Below are 14,911 nucleotides of genomic sequence, written 5' to 3'. Positions count from 1 at the left end.
CTCCTTGTATGGATACTGTACCGATTGCATTTGTACCTTAACTGCCTATGCACTGTCCCTAGTTAATTTTTTTTTTTTTACTTCATTGAACCTCACAGTATATCGCAGTATAAAAATAAAATTTTATGTTATTTTACCAGGCTCTCAATGGTAGCTATGCTCCCGATTATTACTGACAGACAATGCATTAAGACACTTTCTAATTTTGTGTCAAAACAAATTAAAATCAATGTAAATTAAAGACAAAATTACACACAAAAAAAATACTTACTACCATTTCACCAGGTTCAGTCAACTGAAATGTCAGGAAAGACAGGACATCATGATCATCTGAAGTCAAATGTAAATAGAAAACATAATATGAATGGTGCTAGTGTTAGAAATACTATTGAGACAATAAAACAATACTCTCAGCAGTATCAGATGACTTGGTACTTGGGTTCAAGCAGCACAGAAAAGAAATCCTGCAAGACAGCAGTAAGAGTCGAGTAACAGGAAACCAAAGAAAAATACTGCAGAAACGATGCACTTGATGGCAAGTCTTTATTTCAGTCAATTAACGTTGTTGAACTGTGGCCAACCTGTGTGATGAAGGAATGGGGGACCCGACACGGTCCGTGTTTCGATTAACACATCTTCTTCAGGGGTCCGATGAGTTCCTAAGCAGGCCACAACAATGTAACATAGTAACATAGTAGATGACGGCAGATAAAGACCCAAATGGTCCATCCAGTCTGCCCAACCTGATTCAATTTAAATTTTTTCTTCTTGGCTATTTCTGGGCAAGAATCCAAAGCTCTACCCTGTACTGTGCTTGGATTCCAACTGCCGAAATCTCCGTCAAAACTTACTCCAGCCCATCTACATCCTCCCAGAAATTGAAGCCCTCTCCAGCCCATCCTCCCCCAAACAGCCATATACATTACATTACATTAGTGATTTATATTCTGCCAATACCTTGCGGTTCAAGGTGGATTACATAAAAGTTTTCAGAGATTACATAAAAGTTTACAGGACTAGCATAAGAGATGTCATAAGAGTTTACATAAGAATTACTAAAAAGTTGTCAAGATCTTAAGGTGATAAATGTTGGGTAAATAGAGGCATTTTAGCATTAGTCGGGTTGTTAGAAGCATATTAGAGTATATTAAGGGTGTAGAGTGTGTAGGTGGGGTTTAGGTAGAAACTGGTCGTATTAGATAGGTTTTATGTATTTTTTGAAGAGTAGGGTTTTAGTATCTTTCTTGAAGGTTTTGTAGTCTGTGATTGATGACAACAGAATGGTGATTTGTCTTTTCAGTTTAGCTGCTTTGGTGGCTATTAGGTTGTCATATAGTTTTTTTCGTTTGACATTTTTGGATGGTGGGTGTGTGAAAAGTGAGTGGGTTCTCCTGTGCCTGGATGAGGAGGGTTGAGTTAGTTGGTTATTCCAGTAGGTTGGGCTTTCTCCGTTAATAGCTTTGAATAGTAGGCAGTAGAATTTTAAGTGTACTCTTGCTTGTATTGGGAGCCAGTGAGAGTCATGGTATGCTTCTGTGATGTGGTCATATTTTTTCAAGGAGTAGATGAGTCTTAGGGCTGTATTTTGTATAGTTTGTAATTGTTTTATCATGGTCGCTGTACATGGGAGGTATAGTATGTTGCTGTAGTCTATTAGTCCAAGGATAAGGGATTGTACCAAAAGTAGGAATTGTTTTGTGTCGAAGAATTTTCGGATTTGTCTTAGATTTCTCATGGTCACGAATGATGCTTTTATTACTTTGTTGATTTGTGGTTGCATGGTACAGCCTCTGTCAATTAGTACTCCCAGAAGTTTTAGTGTGGGTTGAATAGGGTATGAGATCGAGTTTATTACTAGATTTGTTAAGGTAGGAGTTTGTTTTCTAGGAGGATGAAGTTTGTTTTGTCAGGGTTAAGTTTTAATTTGTGCTCTGTCATCCATGTTGCTACTATTTCGAGTGTTCTGTGTATTGTGCTTGTCATGGTGGGTTCTGGTCGAAGGGGAGGAGAATAGTGATGTCATCTGCATAGCTGTATGAGGTTATGCCATGTTTGTCTAGGTAGAAGCTGAGGGAGGCTACGTATATATTGAATAGTGTGGGTGAAAGGGGGTGATCCCTGAGGAACTCTGCAGGGGTTGATCCAGGGTTCTGATTTTTCTTGCTTTGTTTTAACCCTGTAAGTTCTGGATTGTAGGAAGCCTTTGAACCATGAAAGTACCTTGTCTGAGATTCCAATGGAGTCTAGAGTTTGTATGAGAATGCCGTGATCAACCAGCTGGAAGGCTGCAGAAAGTTGTATGAGCAGGATTTTCTTGCCTGTACAGAGGTATTGTCTGGCAGTGTCCATTAGTGTTCCTAGTAGGGTCTCTGTGCTGTGGTTGGCTCTGAAGCCAGACTGAGTGGGGTGGAGTAAGTTGTGTTTGTCTAGTTATGAGGTTAAGGTTTTGGCTACGAGGCCTTCCATCAGCTTGACGTAGAGTGGGATTGACGCTATGGGTCTGTAGTTGGATGGTTGGTCCATTGTTCCTTTGGGGTCTTTTAATATCGGAGTTATGATGATTTTGCTGAGTTCTTGTGGGAAATGACCCTCTAATAGTAAAGATTGTATCCATTGTAGTAGCAGGGAACGGAATAATGACCGTGCAAGTCTGCCCAGTACTGGCCTTAGTTCAATATTTAATATTATTTTCTGATTCTAGATCCTCTGTGTTCGCGGTGAAGCACGAGTACCTAGAAGAACTGCGTAGTCACCCGCTGACACGCAGTTCTTTTAGGCACTCGCGCTTCACCACGAGTTCTGGTTTATTTGTGCATTGTGGCCTGCTTAGGAACTCATCGGACCCCTGAGGAAGATGTGTTAATTGAAACATGGACCATGTCGGGTCCCCGTTCCTTCATCACACAGGTGGACCACATTTCAATAACGTTAATTGACTGAAATAAAGACTTGCCATCAAGTGTATCATTTCTGCAGTATTTTTTCTTTGGTTTCTTGGTACTTAGATTTCCTTATTTTATGAAGACCACTTTCAGAAGCATTTAATTAGGTAAACATTTGGTTTTGCAGGTTATAATGGCCCACCTTAATTCTCCTGCTTAAATATGAGTAAAAATGTTTAGGATTTCCATTACATATATACTCTTTGCCATGGGGATTTTTTTTAAAACAGTAAACCAAGAGTATAGAAGGCTTCCCGTTTTAACAGGTTTCATTCTGAAACAAACACCAAACTAACAGAGGCTGACGTACTAATATGAGAAAAATTTTTGCATTACCTGCAACAGTGTGCTGACATCGGAGGGAGGGCTTTGCGTCAAGTTACGTGCAGCATGTAGGGCAAAGAGTCCTGCACGCTGCACGTGACTGACGCAATGCCTTCCATACGACATCAGCTCTGACCACGGGGGAAGACTTCCAGTCGGCTATGTGTGCAGACAGGAAATAGAAGACGAGCCTCGCAGCTCAAGCTACCTCTGAGAGCTCCATTTGGATGAGAAAGTTGCTGATAAGCTAATTTGCTGACAGATGAGGGCTGGACTGAACGTGGGAGGCAAATGCAGGACACAAAAGGGGGGGGGTCAAACGTGGGAGGCAAACGCGGAACACAAAAGGGGGGGTGTGCGTTTTTGGACACAGAAGGCATGAACTTGGGAGAGGAAGGGAGGGAAAGAGATGCTGAGGTGGGGGAGGAAATAGAAAGGGAGAATTGGGCGTGGGTATGACAGTGAGAAGGAAAGAGATGGTTGTGTACATGGGGAATGGAAGAAAGGAAAATTTGGAGTCATAGGGAGGGAGGGAGGCACAGATGAGAGGGAGAAATGTTGTGGTGGAAAGGGAACAGTGGGACAGATTGAAATGGATGCAAGAGGGAGGAATGTTGGACATAGTGGTGAAGAGAATGGAGGGAGCGATGTGACATGGTGCTGGAAAGGGGCGATAGAACAGAAGGAGAAATGTTGAGCATGGGGCTGGTGGGCAGGCACGAAAGATGAGAAAGGGATAAATGCTGGACCATGGTAGGAGGAACCAATGGATAGCAACAGAAGAATTTACAGAAGATGGGAATGTGGAAAAAAGAAACTGAGACCAACTTTATGGAAAAATAAGTCTCCAGACAAAGGTAAAAACCAGAATTTATTGACTAAAATATGTTAGCTTTGGGAAATGTATATAGCAGATGTCTTTGTATGTGTTCAAAAGAAAAGGAAATGAATTTCTGGTTTTATTTCTACAGTGTTGAAGTACTTGCTGACCCTTGCTGTGACTAGTGGGGATCCCCAAGCACAGGATTTCCTCTAGAGACAGCCAGAACTCCCCCCTCAACCAAGCACAGCTGTCGCTGGCAGCATCCATGAGCCACTGAGGTGCCAGCATCTGTGACTCGGAGACGCTACTGCTGCCTGCCAAGCTTGGCAAAAGGGACCGCCGGCCAACTGCAAAGGAAGTCCTCAGCTGACAGCTTGGGGTTCTCTTCAGCTGAGTATTTATATTTTATATTTACATTAGAGGCTCTGGTAGAAACCCGTTTACAAAGTATGTATTCTTCCCAATTAATATTTCCAAATTAATAGTGTCTTTGCTTATTTGTAAATGGGTCTCTACCAGAACTTTTAATTCAGTAGCATAATTAAATGAAATAATTATTTCTGAAGTTTATAGGGACAGGCGGGGACGGAGGGATTCCTCACAGAGACAAGTGGGGACGGGTGGGATTTCTGTCCCCGCGCAACTCTCTAGCTCAAGGCCTTCTGGTCTCGCTCTCTCCGAGATTCTCAGAGATCTCCGAAAGAGCGAGACCAGAAGGCCTTGAGCATGCGTAAATGCTCAAAGCCCAGCCCAGCCAAGAGGGAGGATCTTTGGCCACCGGCATGTTCTGTGCATTGGTGCTGATGCCAAAGTGGGCTAAGGGATGGCGTTTGGGTGGGGGTGGGATGCCGGATCGTGGGGGGAGCGGGGCAAACCCAGTTCAGGGGGACATTCGCTGGCGGAGGGCGATGCCAGTTCTTGGGGGGAGGGGGGAGCAACACCGGTGGACTCGAGGGTGGGGGGTAAGGAAGCAGCACCGGTGGCCTCGAGGAGGGGGGAACAAATCATGCGAGTTTCCATTCATTTCTATGGGGAAACTCGCTTTGGTTTATGAGCATGCTTCTGGAACAAATTATGCTCGTAAACTAAGGTTCCACTGAACAATCAAATACATTAAACATCACTTATAGCCAAACAAATATTAATACAAAGTACATTCCCCCTCCCTCTCTGGATGTGTTGAAATCAATTAGGAATTAAAGGTTTATTTGATTAATTAGTTTTAACAAATGCCGTTAATGGACCCCATGTTTCTTTAAACTTTTATTGTTCAGCATTCATTCTTTCATATCTATAATATTGACAGAGTTTCCCACCAAAAAGTAAAGTTCAATCTGTCCCAATTCTTCCAATTTCTCGTTATTAACTGCATGGCCACCTCCGTCATAATAAGAAGAAGTCTATTATTTTTTTGTATCAATTAGACTCTTAGGTTTCAAAAAGTCCCAAATAAAACAAACAATGTCATAAAACAATGTCATAAGACAGTGGAATAGGAGCCTCCAATATCCTGTTGATTTTACCCCAAATTGATTTCCAAAAGTTGAGTATCAATGGACAGTAGAACAACAAGTGATCCAGTGTCCCTACATCAAGATGACAGTGCCAGCATCTATTAGACTTTGAACTATCCAACTTTTGTAAACGAACTGGGGTCCAAAATAATTCTATATAACAAAAAAACCAAAACCCACAAAAAATCCAAGTTTGTCTCAGATGCTGACGCTGTACATCTCATTCTCCAAGTCCAAATCCGTGGCCATTGCGTAGCAGAAATATGCTGCTTTGTTTCAATGCTCCAAATGTCTTTTAGGCTTGTTTTAGGTTTTTTAGTCAAATATTCAGATATTAGTTTGTACCACTTGGCGGCCTGGTGCCCTTGCAAATCTGTCTGGAAACATAGGCCTGGCAAGTTATACTGATTTTTTAAGTTACGCCACTCAAGGACCCCTTTCTGAATGGCCTGTTTTAACTGCAACCATTTATAACCCTGAGATTTTGAAATGCCAAATGATTGTTGCAATTGTAATAAATTTACCATTTTCCCATTCTGAATTACATCATCTAAAGTATGTATGTCTGCCTGCAACCAGTGTTTCCAGAGGATTTTATACTCGCCAATTTGTATCTTGGAATTTAACCATAGGGATTGACACGTGGATTGTTGTATTGGAATAGGAGTTAAAGTATTAATAAATCTTAATGTATTCCAGGTGGAAAGAAGAATACTATTGTCCTTGTATATTCTAGGACGCTTGGTACTCAGAATATGGCTAAGACGTAATGGAGGCCATAAGATGACTTTCCAATATCAGTCTATCCGGCAGATTCTCCATGAGTTCAGGAAGGATCCAATACATACCCTGACGCAAAATAAAAGCTTGGCGATACCTGTAAAAATTTGGAAAATTTACCCCTCACGCCAATTAAACATAGAAGATGACGGCAGAAAAGGGCTACAGCCCATCAAGTCTGCCCACTCTGCTTACCCACCCCCTGTCTATGCCCTAATGACCCAATTTCCTTATCTTGACCCTCGTAGGGATCCCACATAGGTATCCCATTTATTCTTAAAGTCTGGCACGCTGTCTGCCTCGATCACCTGCACTGGAAGCTTGTTCCAATGATCAACCACTCTCTCTGGTGTCGCCATGAAATTTTCCGCCCCTGAGTTTGAGCGGGTGCCCTCTTATGGCCGAGGGTCCCTTGAGAAAGAAAATATCATCTTCCACTTCGACACGTCCCGTGAGGTACTTAAATGTTTCGATCATGTCTCCCCTCTCCCTACGTTCCTCAAGAGTGTAGAGCTGCAATTTGTTCAGTCTCTCTTCGTACGAGAGACCCTTGAGCCCCGAGATCATCCTGGTGGCCGTCCGCTGAACTGATTCAATTCTGCGCACATCTTTACTGTAATGTGGCCTCCAGATTTGCACACAGTACTCCAGATGAGGTCTCACCATGGCCCTGTAAAACGGCATTATGAGAGAACAAAAAAAAAACCTCTTTGGAGTGACAATATTCCTAAATGGACTTTATTTGAAAGTGTCAAAGTTCCAAAGGTACACTGAAATCATCCACATAAAATAATTTAATCCACATGAAAATAAATCATCCACATAAGAGCCTTAAAGGACCTAGTCCGCTAGGGATACAGGACCCAACACGGTCCGCGTTTCGACAAAAAGTCTTCTTCAGGGGTCCCTGGGGGTCCTATAAAAGGTGAGTACATGGGAAACAATTGTGTGGTGAGCCGGAAGTGAGACACTGCTTGCATTGGAAAGGCCCTGAAGAAGACTTTTTGTCAAAACGCGGACCGTGTTGGGTCCTGTATCCCTAGCAGACTAGGGCCTTTAAGGCTCTTATGTGGATGATTTATTTTCACGTGGATGAAATTATTTTATGTGGATGATTTCAGTGTACCTTTGGAACTTTGACACTTTCAAATAAAGTCCATTTAGGAACATTGTCACTCCACAAAGTTTTGGGGGGTTTCCTCTGGATTTTCTTCTTTATGAATATTTTGGGGTCAATTCCTTTTGTTTTTTCCACCTTAAGATCATCACATACCATCACACTCAAGTCCTGCTTCTCTTTCGTGAACAAAAATTCTTCATCCCTAAACTGTACTGTTCCTTCGAGTTTTTGCAGCCCAAATACATGATCTTGCATTTCTTAGCATTAAATCTTAGTTGTCAAATTTCAGAACATTCTTCAGGCTTCCTAGGGTCGTCCTGATGTTATCCACACCATTAGGGACGTCTACTCTATTGCAGATTTTGGTATCACTCACAATCTTACTAGACAGCCCTTCAGCAATATCACTTACAAAAATTGTGTAATGATCAGAAACTATTCAGTGCGACATACATGCAATAAAGAGATATCAGGAGAGGGGAGGGGCAGTAAATAGGAAAGCGGTTAAAACACACTTTTCACTGCCCATAAAGATAACTCCTAACCCTAAACCAACTTGACTAAATCTCTTATATGCTATATCCCAGGATCCACTCCAATGATTTATAAAGAATTGTCTTTTTTTTTTTTTTAGTTCAATAAATTTTTATTGAGTATTTTGAAAATTACAGGGAGCAATTCAAATACATTAAAATAATATGCAGCATTGTGTATACAGGATCTACAAATATATATTTAACTGTAGAGATTCATTCTAGTAAGAAAACCTCAAAGTAATGGAATTGTTCGAGGAGACTGTATGAAGAAAAGATGAAGGAGAACAGAAATAGAGATTAAAAAGAAAGGAAAGAAAAAAAAAAAGAAGGGAAGACAGGAGTGTCTACAAAGTTGAGCGTACATATGAATCCAAAAATGACCATGGTGATTTTTTGCCTTTCAAATTCATGGAGGTTCGGAGTGTAATTTTATTATCATATGCATACGATTCAAATCTATGATACATACATAAAGAGTTCCACCAAAACGTATAGTCTAATAATGAAGATGATTTCCAATTTTTCAGAATGTGCATGAGAGCAGTCACAAACATGGTATCGATGAGTTTAGGAGGACAATTTGATTGCGCGAAACAGGGATGTTGAGATCGAAGTATTATAGTGTCCATAGAAATCTCTTCTGAGCAATTAGTGATAGATTGTATGGTGTTCCAAACTTGGGTCCAAAAAGAGCGGACAAAAGTACAATGAAAAAACATATGATCAAGAGATCCCTCCTCTTTCAAACAATTCCAGCAAACAGAGTCTTCCTTTAAGTTGGCTTTCCACATGCAAAGTGTGGTCCATATTGCATTCCACATAACAAAGAACATTGACTGTGAAACTCTAGAGGATAAAAGCAGGCAGTTTGTTGAAGACCAAAAGAGTTCCCAATCAATGTCAGAAATCGGAGTGGTGAGTATAATATCCCAGTGTTTCATAGATTGAGGTGAAAAAGTGAAGGAGTGATCTCTCAAAATATTATAGAAAAAAGATATAGCTTTTCCTTTTGATAAAGTCAATAAAGACCAATGGCGGATAGTATTTTTGGAAGTCATGAAGTCAAAGCGTATATGTACAGAAGACAGCACTTCAATGAGTGAGAGCCACTGTGAATAAACAGAAGAGGGAAGCAGGTATGTGGAACAGAGTATATCAAAAGGAACTGACGCTGTAAGAGTAAACAACTGCTGGGCAAACCATATACCTGCCCGCTGCCACCGTTTCCATGAAAGGGATTTGCCTTGATTTTGAATTTTGGTATTGTTCCAAAGAGACATGAGTGGGCTAACACTAACTGAGATCTCAGCTATTTTGTCTAAATGATGAAGAGCATGCTGCGTTGAATTCAACAGAGAGTACCTTCTCAAATGTCTGGGTATTGATATCGTTAGTAAGCAGGAAATGTGTAAAGGTTTGCATAAAAAGCACTCCATTTCAAACCAAGCAGGAGGGTCTTGAGGAGATGAGTCAGTAACCCAGTAAGCTCCATATTTAGCTAGTGAAGCAATATAATATTGACAGAAATCTGGAAAGTTAAGGCCACCATTAATCTTAGAGGCCTTCAGCTTGGCTAAAGCAATTCGAGGTTTTTTCTTATTCCAAATAAATTCAGATAGTTTCCTATTTAGCCAATGGAAAAACGACTTCCGGCATAGAAGAGGAAGCATAGAGAGGATGTAATTAATTTGAGGTGCTAGAGTCATTTTGATGGATGATATTCTACCCCACCAAGATAAAAAAAAGTGGAGACCATCGAGATGTAGTATTAAGAACTAAATTTTTTACTTTAGATATATTGAGATCTTGAGCAAGAACCGGATCCTTGTGTATTAAAATTCCCAAGTATTTCACAGCTTCATGTGACCATGAGAATGGAAAATTAGCCAAATCTGATTGAAGAATGTTATCATTCAAAGGAAAGATTTCTGATTTCTCCCAATTGACAGAATATCCAGAGAGGGGGGAATATTGTTTGATAATATGTATAAGATGAGGAAGAGAGGATAGAGGATTTCTAAGAAAAATTAAAACATCATCGGCATATGTTGCTAATTTGAAGTCTCGATCAGATGAGGGGATACCGTTAATTAAGGGGTTTTGTCGAATAGCAGAGAGAAGAGGTTCCAACACTAAATTAAATAACAGTGGTGAGAGAGGGCAGCCCTGTCTAGTGCCTCTATTAAGGGAAAATTTATTGGATAAAGAATTATTAATCAAGATGCGGGCAGTGGGACAGTGATATAGTGTTTCTATCCATTTCATGAAGAATGAGCCAAAATTGTACCATTTCAAGACACAGAAAAGGAAAGGCCACTCCACTCGATCAAAGGCTTTTTCAGCATCTATAGCTAGGCCTATTATAGGGTCTGACATTGTTTTAGCATGAGCGTTAATATGATGAAAGAGGCGCAGGTTATCTCCTATATATCTTTGTTTAATAAACCCTGTTTGATCTTTATGTATAAGAGATGGAATCACTTTGGTAAGTCTTAATGAAAGTAATTTTGCCATTATTTTGTAATCTAAATTAAGGAGGGAGATAGGGCGGAAGTTTTTAACCAAGGTGGCGTCCCTGTCAGGCTTAGGAATTACTACAATGGTGGCTTCAGTGAAATTAAATTGTTTATCTGGAGTGGAATGGAGGAAGTCATAATAATTAAGTAGATGAGGAGCTAAGATGGTGCGGAATTGTTTAAAGAATTTGTTAGTAAAGCCATCCGGGCCGGGGGCTTTCCCAGCCGGTAGGGAAGATATGGCAGCTTCTATTTCTGATATGGTTATCGGAGAATCTAGTTCCAATTTAACAGAATCTGATATGGTCGGGTGAGTTAAGGAAGAAAGAAAGGAGTCTATATCTGATTCAGGACCAGCAAATTCGGATTGGTATAATGAAGCATAAAAATTTTCGAATTGAGAAGAAATTAAAGATCTGGTTTTGACTAATTGACCTGATGGATCTTGAATAGACGCGATATGTAGTCTTTTGGATTTAATTTTAAGGTATCTGGCCAAAGGCCGACCCATAAGATTATCTCCCATATAATGACCAGAATTGGAAATGAAGATATCACGCCTGGCTGTACATGAGACTAAAGTATTATATTCGTATTTAAGTTTTTGGATACTTTGGAGAATAGTTGGGTCATGTAGGTGATTAGACATATGTTGTAGTTCTAATGTTTTAATAGAATTTTCTAATTCTTTTTCCTTTATCATGGATTGGTTTTTTTTTCCAAGAGGCAATTTTTATCAATTTACCTCTAAGGGTTGCTTTGTATGCTTCCCATACAATGGAAGGACAAACTTCAGGATCTTTAGAGTTATTTTCAAAAAATTCCACTGTGAAAGAATTAATTTTTTCAACAGTTTCCTCATCTAAGAGTAAGGTGTTGGTTAGCCGCCAAGAGGGAGATTCTTTGCGTGGAGCCGAGATAGAGATATATAAAGAGATGGCAGCATGATCCGTGAGAGAGATTGGATGTATAATAGCATTGCTAAGATCCTGAACGAGAGAAGAGGATAGGAGAAAGAAATCAATTCTCGAATAGGTATTATGTGGTGGTGAAAAATGTGTGTATTCTCTACCTTTCGGATGAAGTAATCGCCAAGGGTCCACAAGGGAAAAGGCATCATTTAGAGCTTGAAGAGCTGTGAAAGACTTGGATTTGGAGGGTTTACAAGAAGAAGATCTATCAATATACAAGTCTTGGGTTTGATTAAAATCCCCTCCCAATATCAGAGAACAAGAAGCAAATTCAATCAGCGCCAGCTGAATATCTTTTAAAAAATCCGGGTGATCTTTAACCGGACCATATATATTGAGAAAAACAAAATCCACTGAGTGCAACGCAGCATGTACCAGACACCATCTTCCCTCCGTATCTGTTTTTAATGAATGAATAATAGGAGAGAGTTTATCATTAAAAAATATTGAAACACCATTTTTCTTTTTATGAGTTGCGGAGGAATATAGGTGAGTGGAAAATCCCTTTAGTTGGAATTTCGTGGCGGCAGAGAATGGGAGATGAGTTTCTTGCAAGAAGACTATATCTGGGTGTTTGTTGGACACATAATTAGCTATCTTTTTTCTTTTAATGGGATGGTTCAGACCATTCACATTAAAGGAAAAAACATGTAAATCAACCATAGTGAATGATATGTATTGGTGAAACATAGAATATATCTCCTCTGTCGAGAAAAAATAGTTGATGTATTTGTAAGATCAAGTAGACACTCCTGTCTAAGAGGAAAAATAGAAAGAGCATGAAATTAAGAGAGAAAAAAAACCCAGTAATGTCAGCATAATGTATGGTCATGAAAGGAATAAACCATACTATCATGCATATTTTAAAATATTTTAAGGGTGCTCCTGTGAGCACGGAAGAATAACACATGTGGAGCAACTAACAAAGTCCACACCTAATCAGTAATATAAAACATGAGATTAGTGTGCTTAACTTAGCAGATTATGCAATATATGTATTTCATTACATAGCATGGTGAGATAAGAACTTATTGGCACATTCTGAGATATCAAGTCTGGTATTGATTTGAGTAGACAGAGAACTCAGAGGAAATTGCATAGTTGATGTTAAGTAGAATTAAACCGCTGGATCCATCATTGGGGTACCGCTGGCCACAATCACAGGTAGTGTTTTTTTGTTTTGATAAAGAATTGTCAAAAAAAAAAAAAAACACCCTCCCCAAAAAACCTTTCCTACTGTTGTAACAAGTTATTGTTATGTTACTCATATGCTAGATTTCATATTGCAAACAGAATTTGTCCTACTACTGCGTGTGTGCCTTACTAATCTATAATAATAAAACCCTAGAGTGCGCATGCGCTCTTGAAACTGCGTGATTCCTGGCGCTGTGAGGTGTGCCTCCATGCCGAATTAGATTTTCGAACACAGAGGAAGGCCACAATACGGAGCAACTCCCCCCTCGCCGTCACTCACCCCCAGAGGAGGTGGAGGATCCTCTGCGAACTCCAGCCGTCTCCCTCTGGAGCGCTCGGTAATGTGAGCGTTGCGGCTCCGCTCGCGCTCCTCTCCTCCTACCGCCTCTCGATTCCTGGAACGCCAAGATGACGGCGGGGCTGCGGGCGCTGGGCCGGCAGCGGCAGCCACCTTCACTCACTGAGAGAGCTGGGACATGGGGAGCCAAGACGGGGGGGGGGGGGGAGGAGGAGGGAGGTGCCATTGGTCAGGTCAAAGCAAACTGGTGCAAGACTTACAAGTCCACGGGGGAAAAAAGCCCCCGACCGATGCCTCTGAATGTTGGAACCGGGCATCCGGCAGCAACTTCCAACCGCAAGTACCCCAAACCGGTCCTGGCTCTCTAGACCCGATTTCTAGTAACTCTCCATGCGGTTCGTACAACCTGAAATTGACGGAGATTGCCGATTGTTTGTGATGACACGTGAATCGATCTGGCTGCTTTAATGCTTACAGGACTGATCCATGCACCCTCCCACTGTCTGAAGGAGGTGGTGCTCAACACCAGGTTTCCGCCCCACTAGGTAAGCCACTGGTTATGAAATTCATGCAATTCAGAAATCAGCACACAAGGAGTAAGATCATCAACTGAGTCTCATATATCCAACTGCCTGTTAGAGAAAATTTATATGTCTCATGTTTGTTTACGTCAGCGGTTACTGCATGCATAGGAGTATATAGAGAGCAACCCACCTGCCCACTGTTCAGCTGCACTGCAGTGACACGCGAGGATCATGCATAGGACTGGCCTGCTGCAACAGTACACACCAACTGCAATGTTGGCAATCCAAGAACATAATGATCTACATGAGCCAGTGACTCAATGTACTGGATTTAGGAATGAGAAGTGGTAATAGATAATTGGAGCACCAGTAGGCCTATCAAGGAGGATGGGTGGGGCACATTTCAAGATGCTCAGGATAAGGTGGCATGCAGCTCCACTTATTATTTTTGCTCCCCATCCCTCGGTAGGAGATTCCTAATTGGATCTCTGGTACACTATGTCAACATGCAAAAATACAATCACAAACTACAAAAAAAAAAAAAAAAAATCCACACAAGAGAACAGCATACAATTTGCATTACATTGATAAAGAAATGTATATATGTAGCTGCTTTCTCATGCTTCTAGTTAGGTTTAAAATAGAGAATGACATGGTGGCGGTTACCTGCGGCTAGCCGCGATTAGCCGCAGGTAACCCGCCAAAACGGGGAATGAAAAATAGCAGTCGCTGCGGGGATGGGGACAAGCCATTCACCGTCCCGTGGAGCGGTGAATGGTCTTGTCTTGTCTCCGCAGTGAGGCATCAAGGATCGCGCGGTCCCCGCAGCCCCCACCCGCCCGTCCGATCGATCATTTAACCAGCTTCCTCTCTCCACCTCACCTTAGTTTGCCGGCTTTCTTTTTCGGCGACCTGCAAGCTTTCCAAAGAGCCGCACACGCGCGGCTGCTCAGTATTCAATCTTCTGCTCTGACTCAACCGGAAACAGGAAGTTGCAGAAGATTGAACTTTGAGCAGCCGCGCGTGTGTGGCTCTTTGAAAGCGTGCGGGTCACCGAAAAAGAAAGCCGGCAAGCTAACTTCTGAACCTGCAAAAAAGGTTGGAAGGGGGAGACTTAGCATGGGAGTCATGGCATTAAAATAGCTCCCAAATCCCTCCCTAATTCCTTATCTCTTCCTGATCCCACAAGCCTCTATGAGCATTTGATTCCTCCATAGGCTCAAGTTTCTGATGGAGCTCACTAGGAGACAGAGGAGTGGAGATAAGAAGGAGGCTGAGAGAAAGGAAGAGAAGTACTAGGAGCCCATTACCGTGTTAAAGCATAGATTAAGGGCCTCGTATACTGAGTTTTATCCTTTATATATAGTGA

The 14,911-nt window shown here is 41.3% G+C and overlaps 1 protein-coding gene across 1 annotated transcript in view; it reads right to left on the bottom strand.

Moving 5' to 3' along the window:
* The window catches only part of LMAN1 (lectin, mannose binding 1), an 81,242-nt gene that overhangs the window by 32,016 nt on the left and 34,315 nt on the right, over window positions 1–14,911 (bottom strand). Inside the window, exon 7 of the mRNA XM_033933529.1 lies at window positions 272–330. Within this exon, the coding sequence (XP_033789420.1) occupies window positions 272–330 (59 nt within the window). The remainder of the gene's footprint in view (window positions 1–271; window positions 331–14,911) is intronic.

This window comes from Geotrypetes seraphini, chromosome 1, assembly GCF_902459505.1.
Source record: "Geotrypetes seraphini chromosome 1, aGeoSer1.1, whole genome shotgun sequence".
NCBI classification, from domain to species: Eukaryota; Metazoa; Chordata; class Amphibia; order Gymnophiona; family Dermophiidae; genus Geotrypetes; species Geotrypetes seraphini.
Note: the sequence above shows the minus strand (reverse complement) of the source record. Positions and strands in the feature narration are given on the sequence as shown.